This window comes from Pempheris klunzingeri, chromosome 12 (assembly GCF_042242105.1).
Source record: "Pempheris klunzingeri isolate RE-2024b chromosome 12, fPemKlu1.hap1, whole genome shotgun sequence".
Lineage (NCBI taxonomy): Eukaryota > Metazoa > Chordata > Actinopteri > Acropomatiformes > Pempheridae > Pempheris > Pempheris klunzingeri.
In genome coordinates, this window is record NC_092023.1 from 7,169,290 (window position 1) to 7,190,929 (window position 21,640).

Here is a 21,640-nt window from a genome sequence, read left to right on the forward strand (position 1 = left end):
TCTACAGGGCGTATGGTGTAATTCACAAGACACAGCCTCCATTAACCCCGATAAAAACCCAGCATTCGTGACAAAACACCGGCCAATGTTAACGTCAGCACACAGAAATGAACACGTGCACTGATGAGATGCAGCGGCAAATTAAACTAACCTGGTATCTTGAAGCAGGTCTCTTTTTGTTCACCATCGACACTTTCCTCATAAAATACAGCGAAGGACGTGTCCTCACGTTGAAATTCAAACACTTACAGCATTTCACCTTCCATACAACACGGGTCTCGACAAGAGCACAGAAAAGAGCGATTACAGCATCGGTATATCAGGAATACATGTTTAGAAAACTAGACATCGTAAAATACCAAAGAGCATATTTGGAAAAAAAAAAGTCAAAAAATGATCCCTAAAGAGAAAAACAAGCAGGCGGAAAGAGACAATTCAGTCATTTTGGAGTTTGAATAGGCTTGGGTGAGACAAAGGTGACTGTCAAAAATACTTTGACAGTTTATTACTGCATATTTTCTCTTTAGCTCAAGTGGCAAAACAGTGCAAATCAACAGCTTTACATTCCTTTAGCATTCATACTTCACAACAAAGCGTTCGTTTGTGAAAACTCCAACTCCCAGAATTTAAAGTGGTTCATTTTCTATATTAAAAAAAGGATTTAATCATTCTACAGCTCACCTGTGTTTTGGTACAGCACTGAAATGAGACCATGTGCTAAAACAACAGACTATAAAATCCTCATGGCGAGCACAGGACCTGATTAAACTTCATATGTAGGTGCACACACGACACTTCAATCAGCGCGTCATTTACAACACGGTAGATTCCTTTAAATTCTAACAAACAGCCTTATGATCCCAGCACGGCACTGATTTTGACGTCTGTGTAAAACGACTACACAGGCGTTACAAAGTCTTCTGACTAGAGACTTTCTTTTTTTTTTTGAGGCCACCGTCTAATCAGCACATCTTGCTCGAACAAGCTCTAGCGTACATGTAGGAAAACAAGGTCTCAGTGTCGGATTCGTCACCAGTTTGTGTGAAATCGTTAAAATAATCTCTCAAAGTGTTGTTATTATGGGTGAAAATGTAATTTAAGTGCAGGACATTCAGGGGACATTGTATTTACTACGAGCTGTAGAAAACGCAGGGAAGGGCCTAAATGCGGTCAAAAAAAAGAACACGAGGCACTGGAGATCATTCATACTGTAGCAGGCTGTGCTTACAATAATCTGATAAGCATGATTGGCTTTAGCTACCGACTGCAGACTTTTAAAATTTGAACATGCTCAAAAAAGTGCATATTACCCATTTCCCAACAAGCTGAGAAAAGTTGATTAAGTGAGGGAGCGGTGTGTAGGCACGTCATGCTCACTAATGGTGGAATCAAAGCAGTGAAGACATTTTCATGTTTGTCACCGACGGTCGGAGTCTGTGAGCGCAGCCAAGTTTAACAGGAGTCCGTTTTGTAGCACAGACGGACGTGAGGTTATAACCCGGAGTTGTGCAGGTTTGGGATGGGGTAGAATTTGGATACTCGACTCTGGGTGGTGGGGTTAAGGCATTCGGATTCACCGCTCATCTTGAAGAAGACCTCCTGCTCCTGGAGCTTCCGTGTGAACTCCTCCTCCAACGCCTGCAGGGGGCAGCAGATACAAAGAACTGAGCCAAACACTTTGAAGGTCACTGTGGAGATACTGAACATAGTATGACTGAGGAGAGAATCTATGAGATATTTGAGTGAATGGATATGAAATGTACCTTCTTCCTGGGTCTAAGCTTCTCTCTCCACTCCTTTATCTCTTGGCTGTGCTCCTCATCCAGCTCCTTCAGCTTCTGGGTCTCATGTTCAATCAGAAGGTGGCATTTTTCATTCTGAAAGAGACGGTGGGTTAATGCCGCGTCTTGAGGATTAATGACGTAGTAGTCCTGTAGTCGACTCCTTTTATCTACAATGGAACATACTTATGTCTCTTTGCCTTTTAAAAAATCTTAATCGATCTTTTTTAATTTTCTAACCAGCATGGTTAGTCCTGAGATCAAAACCATTTCCTCTTATTTCATCTCTTTTCTCACACGGTGATCTTTCTATAGCCACATTTCACCATTTTTCATCTGGATATTAAATAACTCTTGTCCTCCTGTTGCATCTAGTCAAAGTCGGCAAGATCAGTGTTTAAAATGTGCTCCAAAACATGTAAACACATAAAAGATGTGGCTCCACCTGTAGCTGCTGCAGCTCCCTGATGTTTGAGTCGCACTGCAGCTGCAGGTCCCTCATCTGGTTCTCGTGTTTCTGGTGCTGATGGAGCCTCTCGTTCTTCTGCCTCTTTTCTTCCTGACCAGCAAACTGGACAGAAACACAACAGACAGCTGTGGCTGCAATTCAGACCAATGACACGGCGCCAAACAAAGCTATTAAGTGATGTCGGGTCAGTCACTCGGGTAAAACTTGATTTTCACAACCGGCAGGGAATGATGTAAGGTCAAAATGAAGATTTCCTCCAATATCAGGCACGGGTTTGACTTTATGAACAAAACTAAACTGAAACAACATTTAAAAGGTTGCTGTCAGGTTGGGATGATAAAGCGTGCTGTGTTTGACTCAGTGAAACAGTGTTGCTTCAATGTGATGAGCAGAAATCGTGTAGCAGCAGCAGCAGCAGCAGCAGCAGGAGTCCACAGTGTCTGCACCTGTTTAATCCGCTCTCTCTCCTGCTCCGGGGTGACGGCTGCGGTGGCGGTGATGCGGAGGCTCCTCTTGTACATGGCCATGCGGGTCTTGGCCTCGCTGCGCTGAATCTTGGGCAGACGAACCCTCTCTTGAGTCTGTTTGTTCTTCATCTCCTCTATCAACCGCTGGTTGTAACGCTGCATCTGCTCCATTTCCTAGAAAATACACACATATGGGCTTTTGAGTTCAGCAGCGTTATTCAAATGAGACTGTACGTTTCTCTAAGTCGATTTCTCTCTTATGCTCTTACTTTCTCATGCCTCTTCAGCAGCTGGTGTCTCTGCAGGAAGTACTGGTCTTTCAGCTGCTGCTTCAGCTGCTGGTGCTTCTCCTGCAGGTGGCGCTCCTCCAGCTCCCACATGGCTGCCTCTCGAGCTGCAAGACACGCGTGCACACACATCATGTAAGCTCATGCAAACGTGTAAATGCATGTTAACCGGTGATGAGTACAGTGACGAGAACAAAACAGTCAACACTGTCAGCGAGTTAGACAAGCTCTAACATGTCCTCTTAAACAACATGTCTGCATGTCACACTCAAACACCGTCTCTGACACACACTTCCTGACCTAGTAGAGAGAGAATCAAAAGTTTAAAAAAAGGCCGTTGTTGGTTTCATGTCCATCCGTTGTGAAAATGAACTTTGAGAGACTTGAAACTTACACAGGATGCCTGAACTGAGTTGCTTGAGAGGTAATTGTTCACATCTTGTTTTCCTTTTGTCAAATCTAATGCTAGTCTAAACAAGCAGGTGCTTGGCAGTAATGTAAAGCTGTGACTTTGAAGTAAAACGGGTGAGTTCACCTATCACCTAGTTCTTCCTCCATCTCTTACCTCTCATCAGCTGCTGCTTGTGGTTGAGGCAGTCTCTCTCAATAGTAGCGATCTCCAGTTTATGCTGCTGGATGATCTTCTTCAGAGCTCCGTCCAGCTCCTGCTGCTGCTTCTGTAGGAACTCCTGCTCCTAAAAGCCACAGAGAGGACGAGCAGTGAGAGGAAGCCGTGGGAATCATGAGGAGGGACAGCCAAGAGCCGAGAGAGAACGCACGATAAAATGCCACAGCACAAATGCATCTAAAGTATCAAAACTGCCTGAAATTAAAAATACGTAATCTAGTCAAGCCATCCAATTTAAATGCAGTACAACACAGAGCACTAAGAGGTCACATCATCAGCTGGAATCAGCAGAGGAGACACTCAGAGATCATGGATGGCAACGATCCACAATGGAGGTGAACAGAGAAAGAAAGAAAGTTATAAAACAGTTCAGTAAAGATTCACATTCACAGTTTTATGTGAGACAACATCGACATTGACGTTCACATCGTCCTAAGCCCGGCCTAAATTATGCATGACTCATTACACGAGCCAGAATTATCTATCAATTTATGTAATGATCTATTATTTAGATGCTGTTACTTAACAACGATGAGCATAACTGATCTCGTATTTACACAGAGTTCACTATATCAGTAGAAACCGTGGGTTACGTCATTATTATGCTGCTGAATCTGAATTAAACTGGTTAAAATGTGATGCCATGACCAAGTGATGCACAATACAAGAGGCTCTTACATCCATCCTGTGAGGCCGTCAGACCACATTTAGACTTTGGCTGACAGAGAAACATGGATCCAGACTGACGGGGCTGAACAACTACTCTGTAGCTCCAGCTCTGAGAGCACTGTACTGTAACGTTTACTCTCAGTGTGACACACTATAAATACCATATAAAATACACAGACTAGATGTAGAACATTTGTGGGTTGGTGGAGGAAAAATACTGAGCAGGAGAGAGAGTGAGAGTGAGAGTGAGAGAGAGAGAGAGAGAGAGAGAGAGAGAACCACTGCACAAACACAGTGATGACACAACACTCAAAAACAACAACACCGCCCATGCTTACATGTGTCGTTCTTACAGTAAAACTGCACCATCACAAACTATCCTGTCACTTAACGTCGCTCACATCTAAGTATGGGCCAAAGACGGAAAAAACGGGGCGGGTTGGGGGTGAGGGTGGGGGACTTACATCCTGCATCTGAGCGTTGAAGAGTGCGCATGAGGACAACTGAAAAGACTGTATCATAACCTGGGCCACTGCCTGTGGAGGAGAGCACACAGCGCACTCGCCCTGATCAGGGACAGACGGCAAACAGCAGGCTGAGGATCTCTCACAACACACACACACACACACACACACACACACAAACACACAAACACACAAACACACAAACACACAAACACACACACGGATTCTTCCTGGAGTTTAGGATGAGATGGCCCCTTTCCACTTTGGTAATAGCAGTGAGTTTAAGGCGCACAGCACGGTTCTGGATACATGTTAGGAGGAAGTCAGTTCATTAGTTATTCATACTCGTCTTCTCATGCTTGAAGGCGTCTCATAATTCCAGCATTTGAGTTTATTCCAGTTTGCAAAAGAGCAGCTTTGTTACTTTCCATGCTACCTGCTCGAGGAATGTTAATGATCTAAGAGTTACCTCTCAAAGAAAAGAAGGCTTTTGTCCACACGACTCACGTCTAACTCAGAGAAGATTTACAGGAAAACAAAGTTTGGAGGGCTCTTGGCACAGACGTCTACTGTGGAAGCTAAAGCTGTGTCTGCAGTTCGCTCCCTCGTTCATTAACTCAGTGCTGCCTGCAGGATAAATCACCATTTTGCATCACCAAGGACAAGAGATATAACTGTAATTTCAACATAGGCACTCTGAGCTGTAAAGGTGAAGAATTGCATTGTGGGATGTTTAGTAACAGTAGTATAAATGCTATAGTTTGTACATTATTTGTGCATTATTTGTGGTCAAATCTGTTAAAGTATGAATAATTCTGTTAGGGCTGCTACTCACCTTTATTTTTATTCCTGATTACTATTATTATAATATCATACTATATTATTATGCTGCTGGTTATTTTCTCAATTATTCAATTAATCATTTGGTCTAAAAAATTTCAAAAAATGTAAACATTTATAGATCAAATAACCTGCTGAGAGTCACTTTTTTTTTTGGCTAATCTTGTAAATGAATCAAACAACAGATCAAGGTACTGTTAATCCAGAATAGTCATAAAGCAGTTCTGCTCATTGATTGAAGGGATAAAAAAAAAAACAACCTAAAACGTGGGACTATTTTTACCATTTATTTTAAACTGTATATTTTGTGTTGTCATATGGCTCAACGATACCTAAAATTCTGAGAAATTACAGCGCATTAGGAAGCAGATAGGGAGAGATTACAGACACAGCAATTCTTTGTGTTTGTGTGCATATGGATACCTTACAGGATATAAGGACAGAGGGAAAAGAGACAGAGAGAAACAGAGTGATCCTACTCTTTCACAGAGTAGGAGACAGCAGGTGACGGTTTACCTCTGCAGTCTTAAGAAGCGACAGGTCCTCCTTTATGCGTTTCATGAGCTCTTTTCTCATATGTTTGGGGGACTGTCCAACTTCCTGTTTGGCCTACAGTGTGTGTGCAGAAATTGGTTGATGCTGTATATTCTGAAAATCTAGCAAAGCTGGCCAACAACAGTAGAAGACATGCACACGGCCCACTCTGAGAGGAGAGATACCGCATCCAGCCACCAACTGATTCAAAGTCAGCATGCGTGATTCCCATAGCCTGATGCTGAAGTAGTCAGTTGTTTGATTAGTGGTTTTTCAGAGCATGTCAGAACTGGAAGTTTGAACTGCACGAGTTAGAGTCAGGTCATGAGTTTGTCAAGAGAAAGATTTGACTGGTACATGGCAGAAGATACTAGTCTCAAAAACAGCTCGCTCTGTATTACTGCGCATTCAATTAAGTCCCACAGCCATCAAGATTATTATTTTGCCTCAAGAAATTTAAAAGAAGAGTAACTGAGTTGGAATCATCTGGTGAGCAACGATGAGTGTCCTGACGTGCTTACGCGCTCTCAGTTTGTAGAAATGATCATGTGCCTCAGAAATCTTTGCTACACTGTCTTAAGGAGAACAGCCTGGTCGCTCTGACTGCAGTGATAATGAAACTGGTTATAACCTTTATATGTAAAACTTGACTCTGTACCCTTAAGCCGCTCATGTTTGCTTATCGACTGAATAGATGTGTAACTGAGGTTGTGTCTCTACACTGACTGCAAACTAAAAACACAACAGAAATATCTGTATATCTTCAAAAACTTTGGTCAGTTTCTGTCTGTGCTCTTCACACACACACACTCATCCAGGCCATCACTTACTTCTACTGCTGTCATTGGGTAAGCAACATCATGGCATCAAGGCCCCATAGTGAGACAGCTTTTGTTCTCAGGTAATAAGACTATTCAACTAACTCACTGTGTTTTCTGCTCCATTTATTCAAGTCTACTTACTTCTTTTTTTATGCACTTGTTTATACTTGATTACTGCGAGTGTAATTCGTGTAGTGTGTGTGTAGAGACTTTATATGGTGCATACTTCGAACGTGTTGATGAAGCAGCCATGTATGGAAATGCAGTGGTGTTATTACAATGCACATGACAAGAAAATGTTACGTACGAGTTTAAGATGATTCCATACCAGTTACTCTGGTCAAGACTATTGCTTCCCCAAATGAGCCCAACACCACTTGGAAAAATCTTCAAAAGTCGGCCATCCCATGACCAAAGCCACCTCACACACTCATACAAGAGACACGGTTAGTTAAATACACAACAACAGTACATGTTGAATAAGGAATACAGCATTACAAATGACAAACATTACAAAAAATGTGCATTTCATCAAAAGGCAATAGCTTATATTTTAGCAGCTAAACAACCACAACAAAGTACATCGCTGAAGGCTGAAGCAACCACTTTAAGCCACCTGCACAATGAAAATATACTGTAAGTGGCCAGAAAGCAAGTGCGAGCAGCATAATCACCACCAAGGCATCATAATGCACATTGGATGCCTATCGGCACTATTGCCATAAAAACGCTGCATAAAGCGAAACACACAAACTGCAAGCACCCCTAGAACACCAAACAAAGCATTTAGGGCTGCCAAGCGGAGAAAGAGGCAGAAAGGCTAATAAAGACCGAGTCTACATTTACAACAAGCCCTGCATATCATCATGATAAGGTTTTATGCTTAGCCCAAGACTGAACTTTAAAACAGTTCTCTAAAAATAACAAATAGACTCAGTAGCAGTGTTGCTTAGGAGGCAACTAGAAGCCTTAGGGCTGATGAATAATGGATACAACAACATGGAGCTAGCAGCATCTAGGAGGACGATAGCAGTGCGTCTGTTGCTATCATTTGCACACATACAGTACTAGGCAGAGCAGCAGAGCACACCACTTCCACAGGACTAATATGACAGAGCCAAGAATGCCATCGGCTAAGTTGTTAAACACATGCACCATTAAATGGCTCGTATCCATGACATGCAAATGCTAACGACCCCAAGCTCCCCCAGTCAAGAGCTGACCGGCCCACTAAAGGCACCACCATGCAGGAAAGCTCATGCACGCCTGTACCTCTTTCTTCCGGTTCTTGAGCATGTTTTGGAACTTTGAGAGCTCCTTGTCTTGATCTGCTTTAATGCGTTTGGCTTCGTCTCGGAGCCGGCTGGTGTGATCCTGTTCCAGTCGCTCAATAGTCTGCTTCTGCTTCTTCTCGAGGTTCTCCACTTCTTGGTCATACTGACGCTTCTTAGCCTGCACAGACAGAATCAACAGACACGGGCATCAACCTCACAAGGTGATCATAGCTGTTTGACTGACAGTGTCATAAGATTAATATAGATAAGAGGTTTATTTCAGGCTTTTATTGCTTGCTTTCAGATGATAAGACAGACTCAAATTAAACTTTCTAATACTGTGACCATTATTGATTAAAACAAGTTGTGCTTCACAGTTTCTGAGTAAATAAAAACGGACTGGTGTCTGGCTACATGCTTTATTTCGGATTTAGATCAACTTTGAGATGAAGCAGCTCGTTTCCAAGGAGTTGGCCAAATAAAACAACATCACACTGCTGCAGTACAAACAAACTGACTCACAGCCGTTTCCTGTTCAAAGCGCCGGTAGATCTGCTCTCTCTGCTGCTGCAGCTTGTTGCTCAGCTGCTGCTGGGCCCTCTGCTCCTCTTTCTGCAGGAGGCGCAGCTCTCTCAACTCCTGCCGCCTGAGGAAACCACAGCAACAGTGTAGTCAAGGTGCAACCATTTTTATTACCATCTCAGATTTAATTGTCAATGATGTAGGATTATACACAAAAAATGTTTTTCATTTCTGAAATTGAACATTATAGTTTGATTCATTAATTTAGTCATTTTTTTCTTATGTCATTTAAGATTGATTACAATCCTATTAGTATTTAAAAGGAGACTATTATTTCCCTGCTTTGGTGGGCCTGGTCTCCTCATTTCTGAATGAGAAGATGTTAAATTGATAAATGTTAACTCTGGGTAAAACTGATACAAGGCCATGAACCCAAAACAGAGAATAGTCAGACAGACTTGTGTAAACATTCGGAGCAGCATGTCTTTAAAAGGCAACATGAGAGATGACAGTAACATAATGCAGTGTTCATCACGGAAGATAACCCATCTGGCATTTGTAAAAAGCTGTGGGAGTTGTGAAGCGAACGAGAACTATATAAGGCAGACATGTTAAATAGGCCGTGACACACATTTAGACTAACACAGAGTGAATACAGACGTACCTCAGGAACCTCATCTCTTCATTCTTGGTGTCGTTATCTGTCACTATTTTTGATGTCGTCACACTGACCTCCACACCATCCACCATGAACTTTCGTGTCTTCTTCAGAGTTTTCTTTTGACGCTTTGACTCCTACAAAAGAAATATGGAGGTTTTGGGCGCTGATCAAAATAGTGTTGATAATTCAACACCTGAGGTTGTAAAGTGAGACAGATTATATTCTACCTGCATCGACACCGAGCCCCCTTCTTTGCTCTTGGACAGAAAGCTGGATATGGACAGATTGAGGTCGAGGCTGTTGCTATCAGCAGCAGAGCTGCTTCCAGAGTCTGAGTCTTTCTCCACATCCGGCTTGATCACAGCAGGGCTTCCATGCTCGATTTTGGTTTCTGAATCGGTTTCACTCTCCGGGACAGAGACGGCATCTTGGGAAGTGCTCTCATCTGCACGAGCTGCTGTCTCCTCATCTTCCTTTACAGAGGCATCTTTAGATGGGACCACTTGTTCAGAATCCTCGGTGGCGTCTTTGGCTTCATCACTGACTCCATTTGTGGATTCAGGCAGTGCCTGTTCCTGCAGTTCCTCTATGGGGTGACTGTCTTGTTCAGGCTGCTCTGCCTCCTGAGGGGCCTTATCCTCGGGCCTCTCCTCTGGCTGACTGTCTATGGCCTCCTTCTCCAGCAAAACCTCAGTTGAAGACTCGTCCGACTTTGTGTCTGTGTCTCCATTTATGTTTGTGTCCATTACTTTTGATTCTATATTCTCTGTGTCTGTATTTACATCTGTGCCATCAGCTGTGTCTTCTATTTTGTCCTCTGTTGCTTTATGTTGAGGTATCTCTTCATCTGGTTGTTTGCTTTCTTCTTCTGCCTGTGCCACTTCTCCAGATATGGATTCTGCTTCTTCTGGTGTATCTTCAGGTTGGTCATGTGATTCTCTGGATTCTTCTGTAACAGTTTTCTCTTCCTCTACTTCCACCTCCTTGGGTTCTCTTTCTTCCTCTTCTATTACTTGGGTAGGTTCATCCTCCGCTTTCACTTCTTGGATTGTCTCCTGTTCCTCCTCTGGTTCTCTACCATCTGTAACAAGTTCTTCGGTATCTGCTGCATCAACAGGTTCTTCTGGCTGTAATTCAACAGGCTCAGCAGGAATCTCTTCACTTTGACCATCTTCAGGTTTAGGCTCTGTAGGATCTTGTGAGATAAAGTCTTTGGTAGGCTCTATTAGCCTAGAGGCCAGGTCTTCATTACTGGCATCAGACACTTCATTGAGTTTCTCCTCCTCTGTCTTGTCTACCTCACTTGTTCCAAGTCCTTCATCTGAGAGCTTATCACTTGTCCGGTCCTCAGCAGGCTCGACCTCTGTCTTTTCTGTAACTAATTCCAGTGTGGATGGAGTTGGCGGGACTTTGTCATCCTCTGAGCTGGCCACGCTGGCATCTGATGGCGCTCGCTTGTGCCCAGGAACGGCCTGAGCCAACAGTTAGAAAAACATGAAAATCACAATATGTCGTCACTGAGTGATAGAAGACTATTATGCTTGCTATATACATACACCAAGAAAACTACATACCACAGGTGTATCAGGCACTTCCTCCTCCTCATCATCTTTGCTGTCCTCAAGCTCCTCTGTGACTTCAGCTTTGGCCTCGGCAATGAGCTCTCTGAGGGGTTTGCTATCAGTCACACTGGTGACAAAAGGATGCTACATACATGGACAGAAACACGAAACATCAACATGAAATAAAAATCTTTATTCTTCACAAACTATCAGGCTGAATCAAATAGAGCAAACTGCAAAACGGACACATTGTACACAGGTGGCTGTGTACTGTGAGATAACAGTAGGGAGTGTATGGAGTGGGGCAGCTCACCTGTAGAAGCTGTACTGAGCTCCACCTATTGTCCACATTCTTATCAAGTGCTTTCCGCAGAAAGTCGTTGAATTCTGGAGACCTATAAAGAATAAATAAAAACAGAATCAGCTGGCCATACAGCAGTGTATGTCTCCTGGGCTCCTGTGGATATTCAGTTACGCATTAACAATTAACCAAGCTTTCACACATTAAACAGTCAACATTTCCTTATCTCCAATCCGGAAACATTCCAGTGCCACCTCTCTATTTATCACCAGCGCACCATCTCACCAGCGAGAGGGATGCATGAGTGTGGGCGGCTCGGACTTGGCTATTTTCAGCAGCACTCTCATGGGATTCATCTCGTGGTTGGGTGGCTCAATCTGTGCCAGCTCTATGAGGGTCACCCCGAGGGACCAGATGTCGGCCTTGTAGTCGTACGGGCGGTCCTTGGAAGTTTCGCACATTACCACCTCTGGGGCCATCCTGCAAAATTAGATGTCAGTTGGTTTGTAATTAGCAAATTCTGGACGGCAAGCGAATGTGTGCATTCAGGCCTGTTGCATCAGACATCTCTTTCTCATCCCTAAAGGTCAACTCTCCTTCATTTTCAAGGGGAAGAAGACAATAGTGTGTGTGTGTGTGTGCATTTTGGCCGGGAATTTGAAAGATAGCAAGCCTATTCAGCATTTAAAGCTGAGGTCATCCAGCACTCAAGTACATCTAATTGCTGAATGAGGCTTTTTCCGTTATACCACATTTCATGACCACTTTTGTCCCACCGCATAGAAAAATACCCCCATCACCCCTGGCTGTAGGACACTCTAAGACAATTATCAGATAGAGATGGGTATGCAGTCTGGATGACTCACCAATATGGAGTGCCGATGAAAGAATCTCTTCTCTGTAACGTCTTGGTATTTTTAGCAGACACCCCAAAATCAGCTGAAAGTACAAATGAAAAATGATTCTTTTCATCTGTGAATCAAACTAAACTGTATAGTGACACTTTTCGTGTTACACAGTGAATCCATTGGAATAGAAAATTCATAATAAATGCTACATCACATTTCTACTAGAACAGTTATAGCACATTTTTTTCTTAAATATCCTGCTTCAAGCTGTAAAATATGAACCCCATAAGTAGCAGAAAAGCCTCAGTCTCCCCTTCATAATGCACTTAGTGTGTCATTCCAGCAGTTCTGCTACCTGTGCAGCTATTTCAGCCTGCTCTCTTTTTCACGCATCACTTACAGTATGTACACAGTAGAGGGAAAGAGAAATCTATCATTAAGTCCCTGGTGACTGCTTGATAATTATTGTTTGCCAGGATCCGTCATGACCCTCTGCCTACAGAACATGAATCATCAGGGATCCAGCAACTATGGACACTACAGCAGCTACTTGAATGTTTTCACTTGTGGAATATTATGTAACCAACTCAATGCATCACCAACCTCAGCACATAAGTGGTGTTTAAAAAATACAGTTCTCTCCTTTAGGGCTACAGAAAACATGTTGTTTTTTTTTTAACTTGATGCCACATGAATGAGTCATTCCACTTTTATCATATGTAAACATAGTGCTGTGCACTTGTTACCACTACCCCAAAGTCACATAGTCCAGATGGTTTCCACAACACTGACGGCAAAATGATCCAGAATTGACTAATTAGCCTTTTAACCTTATTAATGTTGTCCCTGCAGGAAGGATTCAGAGTGGCCACCAAGGACGTACATCTGAGAGAGACATCAACAACGAATCAGCTATTGTTCTGTGTAGTACTCCAAAGCAAGTGCCTTCACGTGTGCTCAGTTGGAACATGAGTGATCTTTCCTTGCTGAATAACCCTTCACATTCAGTGAAATATTACAACAGCAAATGCAGCAGCAAAACATGAGAGATTTTTACCCAGTTTCACATCTCCATCCAGGGAGAGGAGGATGTTCCCGGCTTTCAAGTCTCTGTGGATGACCTTGCTGTCATGAAGGTAAATCAAGGCCTCCAGGGTCTGCTTACACACCACACGGATCTGGGGCTCCGTCAGGGGCCTCTCCAGTTCTGAGGATAAACATGCACAACTCATAGGTGATGTTTTTCTCAGATCATATGATGGTGATGTAGTTCTTCTGATCCACTTTTACAATCACTGGGCTATTACGTTACATCAACATCAAATGTGATAGCCTAATGGTATCCAATAGCAACTGGAGGAGGCAACTGCACCCCGACACCAGCCAGCGTGTATGACTGGACAAATCTGGTGGAAGAAATTCGTTCTGGGTGAGTCAGACCACACAGCAGAATGCATCAACATCGACCAGGGAAGTGAATTAATTAATATCCTCTTTGTCACTGTAATTCACATGCAAGAAAGAGAGGTGAGGTGTTTCGTCAAGCTTCAAAATAAGAGAGAGAGGGAGAAACTACACGCATTAGAAGTGGACTAACCACTCCTTGAAATCTGAGCTACAATAATTACACAGTTGGAATGGCCTCTCCGGCTGGAGAAAGGGGGGAAAAAATCCCACAGAGAAGGCTATTGGATGGAATAAAAAGAACTGGCACACAAGGAGCATGAAAAAGATCCAGAGCTTTATAATAATTTTCCTTCAGTTTCCTTCAATGAATGAGGGACTTACCCAGCATGATGGCATCGACTGCACCACCCGCACAGAACTCAATCAGAATCTGTGATGGTAAAACAAAGTGGAACAATAAGTAATATGTACTGTAATCTGACGAAGCCCAAATTTTACTATTCGCATAGTAATTATTTGCTTAAAAGGAGAAACTTGTGTTATCCAAGGCAGATGAACAACATGGCCTTTGTAGCAAAGGCATCAGAACCCCTATTCTATGTCATTGATTACTCTGTGGATTCATTCCAAGAAGCCAATCGATTATACACAAAACAGCCATAAAGAGCCTCCTCTTTAGGTCTTTATGTTTCATTCCTTCTTGGATCGAAACATGAGTGGAGGATCTAGTTGCAAACTGGAGAAGTAGTGAGATTCTTTAGAGTGTAAATGCTTTGTGCATACATGTGACTCACATCCAGGATATTTCATCAGACATTCTGATGAAAATTATTTCCTCATTTGGGTGAACACCACAGTCTATGTGTATTTAGGAGATATGCCTTAAGCCAACACTCTCTCTCACGTCAAGATGTCATATGCAGTACATACAATTTCATTCCTGGAGTACAATCTGTTTAATTCCTGCCACAAACAAATATATAAATATAAAGAAATATACCAGGGCCATGTTTCTTGTCAATCACAGTGTGAAAGTCTTAATGATATATAACTTTAAGTTACAGTAAAGGTTTAGACTTGAGCATAATGATGCAATGCTGAGCAGTGGCACTTACAACGAATCTCCTGATATTCTTAATCGAAATTAGCTGCTGTCTAGTAATAAGATAACTGTGGATTCACACATTGTAGTTGTCTGTGAAGCCACAGTGCATTAGGAGAACATAACACCATTCCCTAATACTGTTATTAGATGTAAAACTGACCAGCTCCTGACCTCAGCTGTAATAGCTGATGTAATGTACCCGACCACCACTTCATCTATATTGGCCTTGCCAGTCAGTTGGCAGGTCATGGTATCAGATGATGGACAAAAATCAATCAAAGCTACAACCGAGCACCGCCCTCTATTCAGGGACTCAAACAATGCAGAGAAACTAAGCGGTTGTTCCTGTTCTGCATAACAATTTATCGTGCCGTGGGAATCTGGCTTGTAATTTACGTCTGTGTGATTCTGACAGGTGTTACAAGAGTGCACAAATAAAAATTTGCTGATCATAATCTAAGATTAAATTGAAAATCATGCAAGCAAATAAATCCTCTCCTTTTACGCAACGTTCTTTCCTCGATTAATCTTTTGGAGAGAAAAAGGAACATTTTTATATATTAACACATGCAAAGCAGAGGCAGTTACACATTTATCATGCTGTTTTAAGACAGGGGCTGTAGGGACAACCTGCATGCTGCTCTGAATTATTCACAGGCACTTTCTCCAGCCACCAAAACCACTCCATTATCATCCCATAGATGTGGCCAGTCCGCAAGGGATGGTCACATGACACCACCTGCCAGGACCTAATTGCTCTGGGGCCTCTTACTGCACACAGAATGAGATCTACTGACCATGTATTAAAACTGCACTGTGACTCAACTCTCAGCTCACAGTGAAATAGCTTGATAAGGAAGCAGGCGCAGGACTCTTCAACGGCTTAACCTTTGTAGGAGGAAATCACAGGCTGCATATTATTATCAGAAATGTTCTAAACCTACATTGTCAAAACGTACTGCTTCAGTTATGAACATCATACGTCATTTCACATGAGAGGATGTAAAATCTATCATATGTTCTTTTTTCTAGATTATGACCTGAAACTTCTGGGAGGTCAGTCTAGAACCTGCAGTCTTAAACTCGTACTAACCTCTGACACGGTGACATGATACATGATTTAAAACTCTTCAAGTGTAGGTGACAGGATAGAAGAGCGCACTGCTATTATCTTTTAATCGCATGTTGTAAGAATCCTTTAAGAAACAGCATTACGAATAGTGGCTAGTGATGAATGTTTCCAAGTGTTTCCATGGGTGACTAGTTCACTGCCTCCTTCAAATCAACAGTAACACATGAGGACAAAAAAAAAAAAAACACTCGCAGTCAGGCACTTGCTTACTTACCCAAAGTTTGCCTTCAAAATAAAAAGCATCCAGCAGTTTGACGATGTAATGGTGGTTGCAGGAGGCCAGAATGTCAATCTCTACCATGTAATCCTCCAGTTCATCCTCCGTTTTTGTGTCAATAACCTTGGCAGCAGCGAGGGTCCCGTTCTGCTTGTTCTGAGCCTGAGAGCAGCATTGATGACAAAAACAGGAAAAGGATTATATTCTCAAAATACACAATTATAAATCATAAAAGAAAGATCAGAGAGAAGTCCTCTTCAAGGCATCTCTGATAATGCCGGCTGGACTACAGAACAATCAGCTTGGCTTACGTTGCTGGGGCAGTAAAGGCTAGTGGCTATTGTGGAAGAACATCCATCAATGTTAACTACTTCATTTAAGACAAAAGCCACTTTCAGCTAAAGCAATACACACCGGAGCACTTTATGGCTTGTGTAGATCAAAGCAAACCCTATTAATACATTTCATAGAGACTTTATGATAAAACATTATTGTTAAGGAAAATGACACTAGAAAAACCTTCACAATGCCCATTTCAAGTCAAAATATTTATAATGCACCACAATTTTCTGACTTACTCTAAGAAAAGCTGATTTTGTCAAGCTTGCTCTCTACCTCCTCATCCTTTTCTCCCCTCACTGTAAGATCAAATGTGAAGTAACAGTGGCAGCAACTTAGAGATTAGACCAAATAAGTCTATGATTTGATTGGCTTATGTTTGTCTACATTGGTTATAAATGCCCTCCATTCCCAAATAGGCTGTACTGGAGAGACTAATAGAATAAATTCCCACACATACCACTATAAACAAGTGGCTAAGAAGTTATTTTAAGGCCAGCTTTGGACTTAATGTTTGTGGATACAGACACAATCTCCAGGAGTTTAGGAAACAGAGAAGGGAGGGAGTGTTAGACCTGACTGCTGCAGAGTGTGTCACACCCTATATTTACACACTTCTGACCTGACACTCTCCCTGTGTTTTTCCTTTTGTACTGGCTGACGACCGTCTAGCACAGGCCATCACTAATATGTACGCAGATTCAATAGCCTCATGACAGAGAGGGCAGCCATAATTTGTCTGTCACCGAGTTATTTAAATGGAGTCCGTGGCCCGCAGTCATTATGTGCATGACATTTTCTACTAAACTGCTGGTCTGGTCTGAGGGATTAAATGAGAGTGTTTGTGGCCGATACACCAGCAAGTCAAGCAAACCTGCGCATTGTTAAAATGAGCTTTTAAGACCTCAGCACCTGTCTGACTGTGAATAGACTGTTATTTGGATAATTCTTAAACCAGCCCAGCTGCATTTCATGGGCACACTACTTGGCAGAGGGACTGAAGTTTTGTCTTTTTTATTATAAGACACGTACGCCAAAAGAGAAAGGGGGGAGATCATTATCATGCATAACAGATTATTATAAGGGGGCACAACTAAGATCAATAGCATGCTGCTGTAACCCAGAGTACCTAACAAAGTGGAAAACAGTTAGATGTACTGTTACAATCTGTAATAGTTTAAATGAATGAACTATCATTCCTCTTGGAATTTGGTTTAAGGAGTGTAAATCCCCACTACTGGGAAGGCAATCTAGACTGCTGCGATGGATTGCTTCTGACCCAGACTTCAAACTAGCAAGGACTGATGGGAAGTGTAAACATTGGTAAAAAATTGGCTTCACTTCTTACTGTATAATTTCATCAAAGGGAGAACTGGATAACTTAAATTTCAGATATACATGGCTCAGAGAAATTAGATTTTTTTTAGGCATTTACAAACCAGGGCTTTTTTTTTTTAACAATGAGAGAAAACCTTTGGCTAAATGTGACACCAACGTCATTGACATGTATAAAAACTAGGACAACAGGAAACTTGCAGGAGATAACTGGAGCAATACAGAACATTAATGGTGAAGGAATTGACAGCTCTTTCTCAACAACCTATCTGGACAATATTGCAGCTCATTTACCGAAGAAAGACAAATATCTACTGAAGATATTATTAGCAGCCAGCAAGAAAGCTATAACGCTAAAGTGGTTACAGACCGAACCTCCAGCAAAGACGGACTGGGTAGATTTTGTGAAGGATATCAAAAACATGGAAAGAATGACCTTTGCACTAAATCTAAGGGCTTATACATTCTTGCAACATGTGTTTGTAACCTCGCAAGATGATTACTGATTTGTTACAGGATGCACTGACGTGTTCTCCCATGACCTGTATGTGAAAGACGTGAATGTAAAGGTGACCAACTGTTCCTTCTATGTTTCGTTTGCTGTATTCATATGCTTTTTTGAAAAAATAAAGTAAAAAGACACGTTTGCCAATCTAACCATGTGAACTGATGGGGTTTGAATTGTGCCGGGAATTTGTGTTAGGTCCTAAAAAATGACAAGTCTCTTCACTAATAAAAGATACAATACAACCTGATGTGTGTTTGTTCAGGACTCTCCATTTCCTCTCTCTTAAAATAGCTGATTCACACTTTGCTTTTGTCACCCCACCCAAATGAGGCAACCATCAAAAGCCTGTGAAATAACCAGTGAGACGCATAGTCTGTACTGTTAGTAATGTGACCCGATGAAGGCAACTCCTACCCACCCCTCTGTGTGTGAGAACAGAGAGTCAAGACATTGTGAAGTCTACGACTGTAGATGATTAGTCTGAGAGGGCATGAAAGTGCTCTGGCTTTCATCACAGTTGGTTAATCAGCTAACAAGACTTGGAAACCGGCAAATGAAGATTTCTGGGCCATTAGCTGCATTATTTGATCACATGAGTTCCAGGAAGGGACAACATGGAGAGGGAGAGAGAGGGAGAGAGAGAGAGGGAGAGAGAGAGAGAGAGAGAGACAGAGAGAGTTTGTTGTTCAAGTTATCCGATAATCTTTTGTGTTTGATTTGTATTATACATGTCATTTGAATGTCAGTTGAATTCAAATTATGTTTAAAAAGCCATTTAACCTCTTAGTATACACATACAGGTATATGAACTGAGCTGATTTTTTCTCCTGTTGCTGACGTTTTCTAAGGGCGTTCTCAGTCCAGTACAAATTCACACAAAGATAACCCGGAGCGGTATGTCAGTAAACTCAGATTACAGGTGGTAGAGAACCATGAATACTTTGCAATTTAAAACAATCCAGCAGTTTTAGGGATAACTGCAGAGGGAAGTAATCCCTCTCTGGCAATCTGACTCGCTCAACAAAAACTGAAGATCAAAAGCTCGACAAGCATTGTTTTTGGGGCCACTTCATTAAATATGCATAGTACAGTACTGCTGTTGTGGGTATTGTGTCCACCTCATATATAATGTACAGTATGTGCTTGCAAAACAAATAGACCATCAACCTGTGGTGACAATTGTTAATCAGTACGCTTAATTTACATACACACCTGTGCACCTGCCAAAGTGTGCAGCAGTAACAATCTACTTGCCCTTGCCTTTGTAAATAAATAAAATCCCTTTGCACAAACGGCTACAGTGCTGGAAGTGACACGTTTGACTCTTAAGAGCACCTGCTCTGAGGATTTTCCTTCTTTACAGTTTATTTGTGAGTCGTCTGAGCAACTTCAAACCATCCAGCTCTGCGGAAGTGAGCCATACCTTCAACAATTTGACTGAGGCCAAGTGCAACTCAATGACATGGCAAAGTCATCTTTATAACCTAACAGTGAAACAGGGCCTACCCTTAACCTCCAAAATGGGAAATGCCCCCAACACCCTCACCAAGTGAGGCTTGACGTCACTAAACACAGCCATGGGTCACATTTCTTCACCAAAACAGGAAGATTTCAGCATGCAGATCACACTTAAAATGCAATATAGAGAATGAGGAAACTGTCATAGCATGCACTTGAGATGGAAATACTAATTGCTCTAGTGGCCTAGAGGATGTGGCCTGAAGGAGGACAGTGCCATCCATCACTGCTGTCATTTTAGCGTTATGTCTCATGACCTGCATGCAACATGAAACACAATGGAAGCGAGTGTCTGAAGAAATAGGTTAGAAAACCCCAGGGCGGATGTAATACATTACCTTGAACACTTTGCCAAACGCTCCATCTCCCAGCTCCCCGATGATCTCCCAAATTTCCTCCGGGTTGACGTCCCTGTGCACATGCTCGTACTGCTTCTTCTTCTTGTCAGGCCCCAACTTGAATATCTTACGAAAATTGAAGAAAGACATCTTTTCGGACGCGAACTACAGCGCTGTGGATGCGGTCTCTCCTCGGTTATTTCAGCCAAGAAAACACAGCGGTTCCTCCCGACGCGGAGCTCAAATTGCTGACGAAAATATCAGCATAAGGGCGTTAAATGAAGGCAGACACGCCGCTGTTGAAGCCATTCAGCTGTGATAATGTCAATTATAACTTCCCTCGACGGCAGAAATTCACAATCACATCGTAGCTAGCAGGACGCTGGCAGGGGAGGCGAGCGATACAGAGTTGGCTGCTCCGCACAGGCTGTTGTTTCCGTTTTTAACTAAATGAAACACCAAATATCGACCACTTCATCCACCCCGATTCGGCGTTTGCCAGCATTTAATATTAGCGAGTGAAAAACGGAGAGTCAAAGGACCCCATGCCTCGGTCGGCTGACCACAGAGAAGTTAGCGGACTAGCGTCAAGCTAGCTAACGCGCTAATGCGGACTTCCGTTGAAAGCGTTCAAAATAAAACCGCTGCTAACAAACCGTCATTAAAAACGCATTTTAAACCACTGAAATAAGCGAGGAGAACATTAACAATAACAAACAAAGTGATATTATATCACTATATTATATGCTCGGTGTCTTCTGTGCTACTTTGTGAGAGTGCTAATGGAGTTTTCTTGCTAGCTTTAACGTTTAACTGTTAAAAGTCAAACTAGCTACAAACAGACATAACGCAAACGCTAGCGTTACGTCTAACTGAAGTGCACTTTTCAGCATTATTAACGTTTTTACCCTACACATACAGCAAATGTGTTTTACTAGGTAGTATTAGTATTGCTGTGGCCGCCCAAATGCGTTTACACCGGAGGCTAAATGTGGATGATTTCCGCCGTCCGTCGGTCTGTAGCCGGTTAGCTTGACCCACTCGGTTAGCTGTGTCTGTTTCCTGCATCTCCTCAGCAGGACGAGCTCAGCCCCTCCGCTCCACCACGCATGCTGCCTGAGCTCCTGTCGACACGAAGAGGGGGAAAAAAAACATGGTAGAAGTTGTTTGACATTTTAGCCCAATTCATGCCCGCATTATGATGAAGCTCATTGAGCAGATTAAAATAAGATATATCTGGCTCTCTCATGTGTTGTATGTGAATGAAAAATTACGTTAGTGGGTTCATGGGCCTCTAGTTATAATTAAAAATGGAAGTGCATGATTAGTGATGAGCAGTGCAGGTATTTTTAGGTGTAATTAACACCTAAAAATACCTTTTCCTGCAATATAGAGCCTTCAATCGTGACCAACAAAGCGGATCTTTCTTTGCAGCATTAAATAATAGTGTTTCATTGTCTCAGAGTTGACATAATGCAGATATTTCATAGTTATTTCTACTTAACTTAACTCAACATTGTGTGCATCTCAGTTTTTAATCCACACTTCACTTGGAAAGTATCCCTAAAATCCTAAAAAGAAGTAATCCTAAACCTTAAAAAAGTAAATTCTAA

The 21,640-nt window shown here is 42.3% G+C and overlaps 1 protein-coding gene across 2 annotated transcripts; it reads right to left on the reverse strand.

Annotated features, from left to right (window-relative positions):
* Positions 1–466: 466 nt before the first annotated feature.
* Positions 467–20,603, reverse strand: slka (STE20-like kinase a). Of its 2 annotated transcripts, XM_070841336.1 has the most exons (19): positions 20,028–20,603; positions 15,987–16,151; positions 13,917–13,965; positions 13,186–13,335; positions 12,147–12,219; positions 11,566–11,760; positions 11,293–11,374; positions 10,992–11,123; positions 9,645–10,889; positions 9,421–9,551; positions 8,757–8,880; positions 8,233–8,412; positions 6,122–6,214; positions 3,570–3,699; positions 2,987–3,111; positions 2,697–2,891; positions 2,227–2,352; positions 1,764–1,877; positions 467–1,638 (listed from the first exon to the last, which is right to left on the reverse strand). In XM_070841336.1, the coding sequence occupies exons 1-19, from the start codon at positions 20,175–20,177 to the stop codon at positions 1,492–1,494; spliced, it is 3,606 nt and encodes a 1,201-aa protein (XP_070697437.1). In that variant the 5' UTR covers positions 20,178–20,603; the 3' UTR covers positions 467–1,491. The 2 variants fall into 2 exon arrangements, with proteins under 2 accessions (XP_070697437.1, XP_070697438.1); XM_070841337.1 differs by lacking the exon at positions 6,122–6,214.
* Positions 20,604–21,640: the final 1,037 nt, after the last annotated feature.

Excerpts from the sequence above, each read along its gene's own strand:
- slka (XM_070841336.1), bottom strand. The coding sequence starts at position 20,177 with ATGTCTTTCTTCAATTTTCGTAAGATATTCAAGTTGGGGCCTGACAAG. Across the intron at positions 2,353-2,696 it reads AGAGAGAGCGGATTAAACAG|TTTGCTGGTCAGGAAGAAAA; the intron begins GTGCAGACACTG and ends GTTTCTGTCCAG. Across the intron at positions 1,878-2,226 it reads GGGAGCTGCAGCAGCTACAG|AATGAAAAATGCCACCTTCT; the intron begins GTGGAGCCACAT and ends CGTCTCTTTCAG.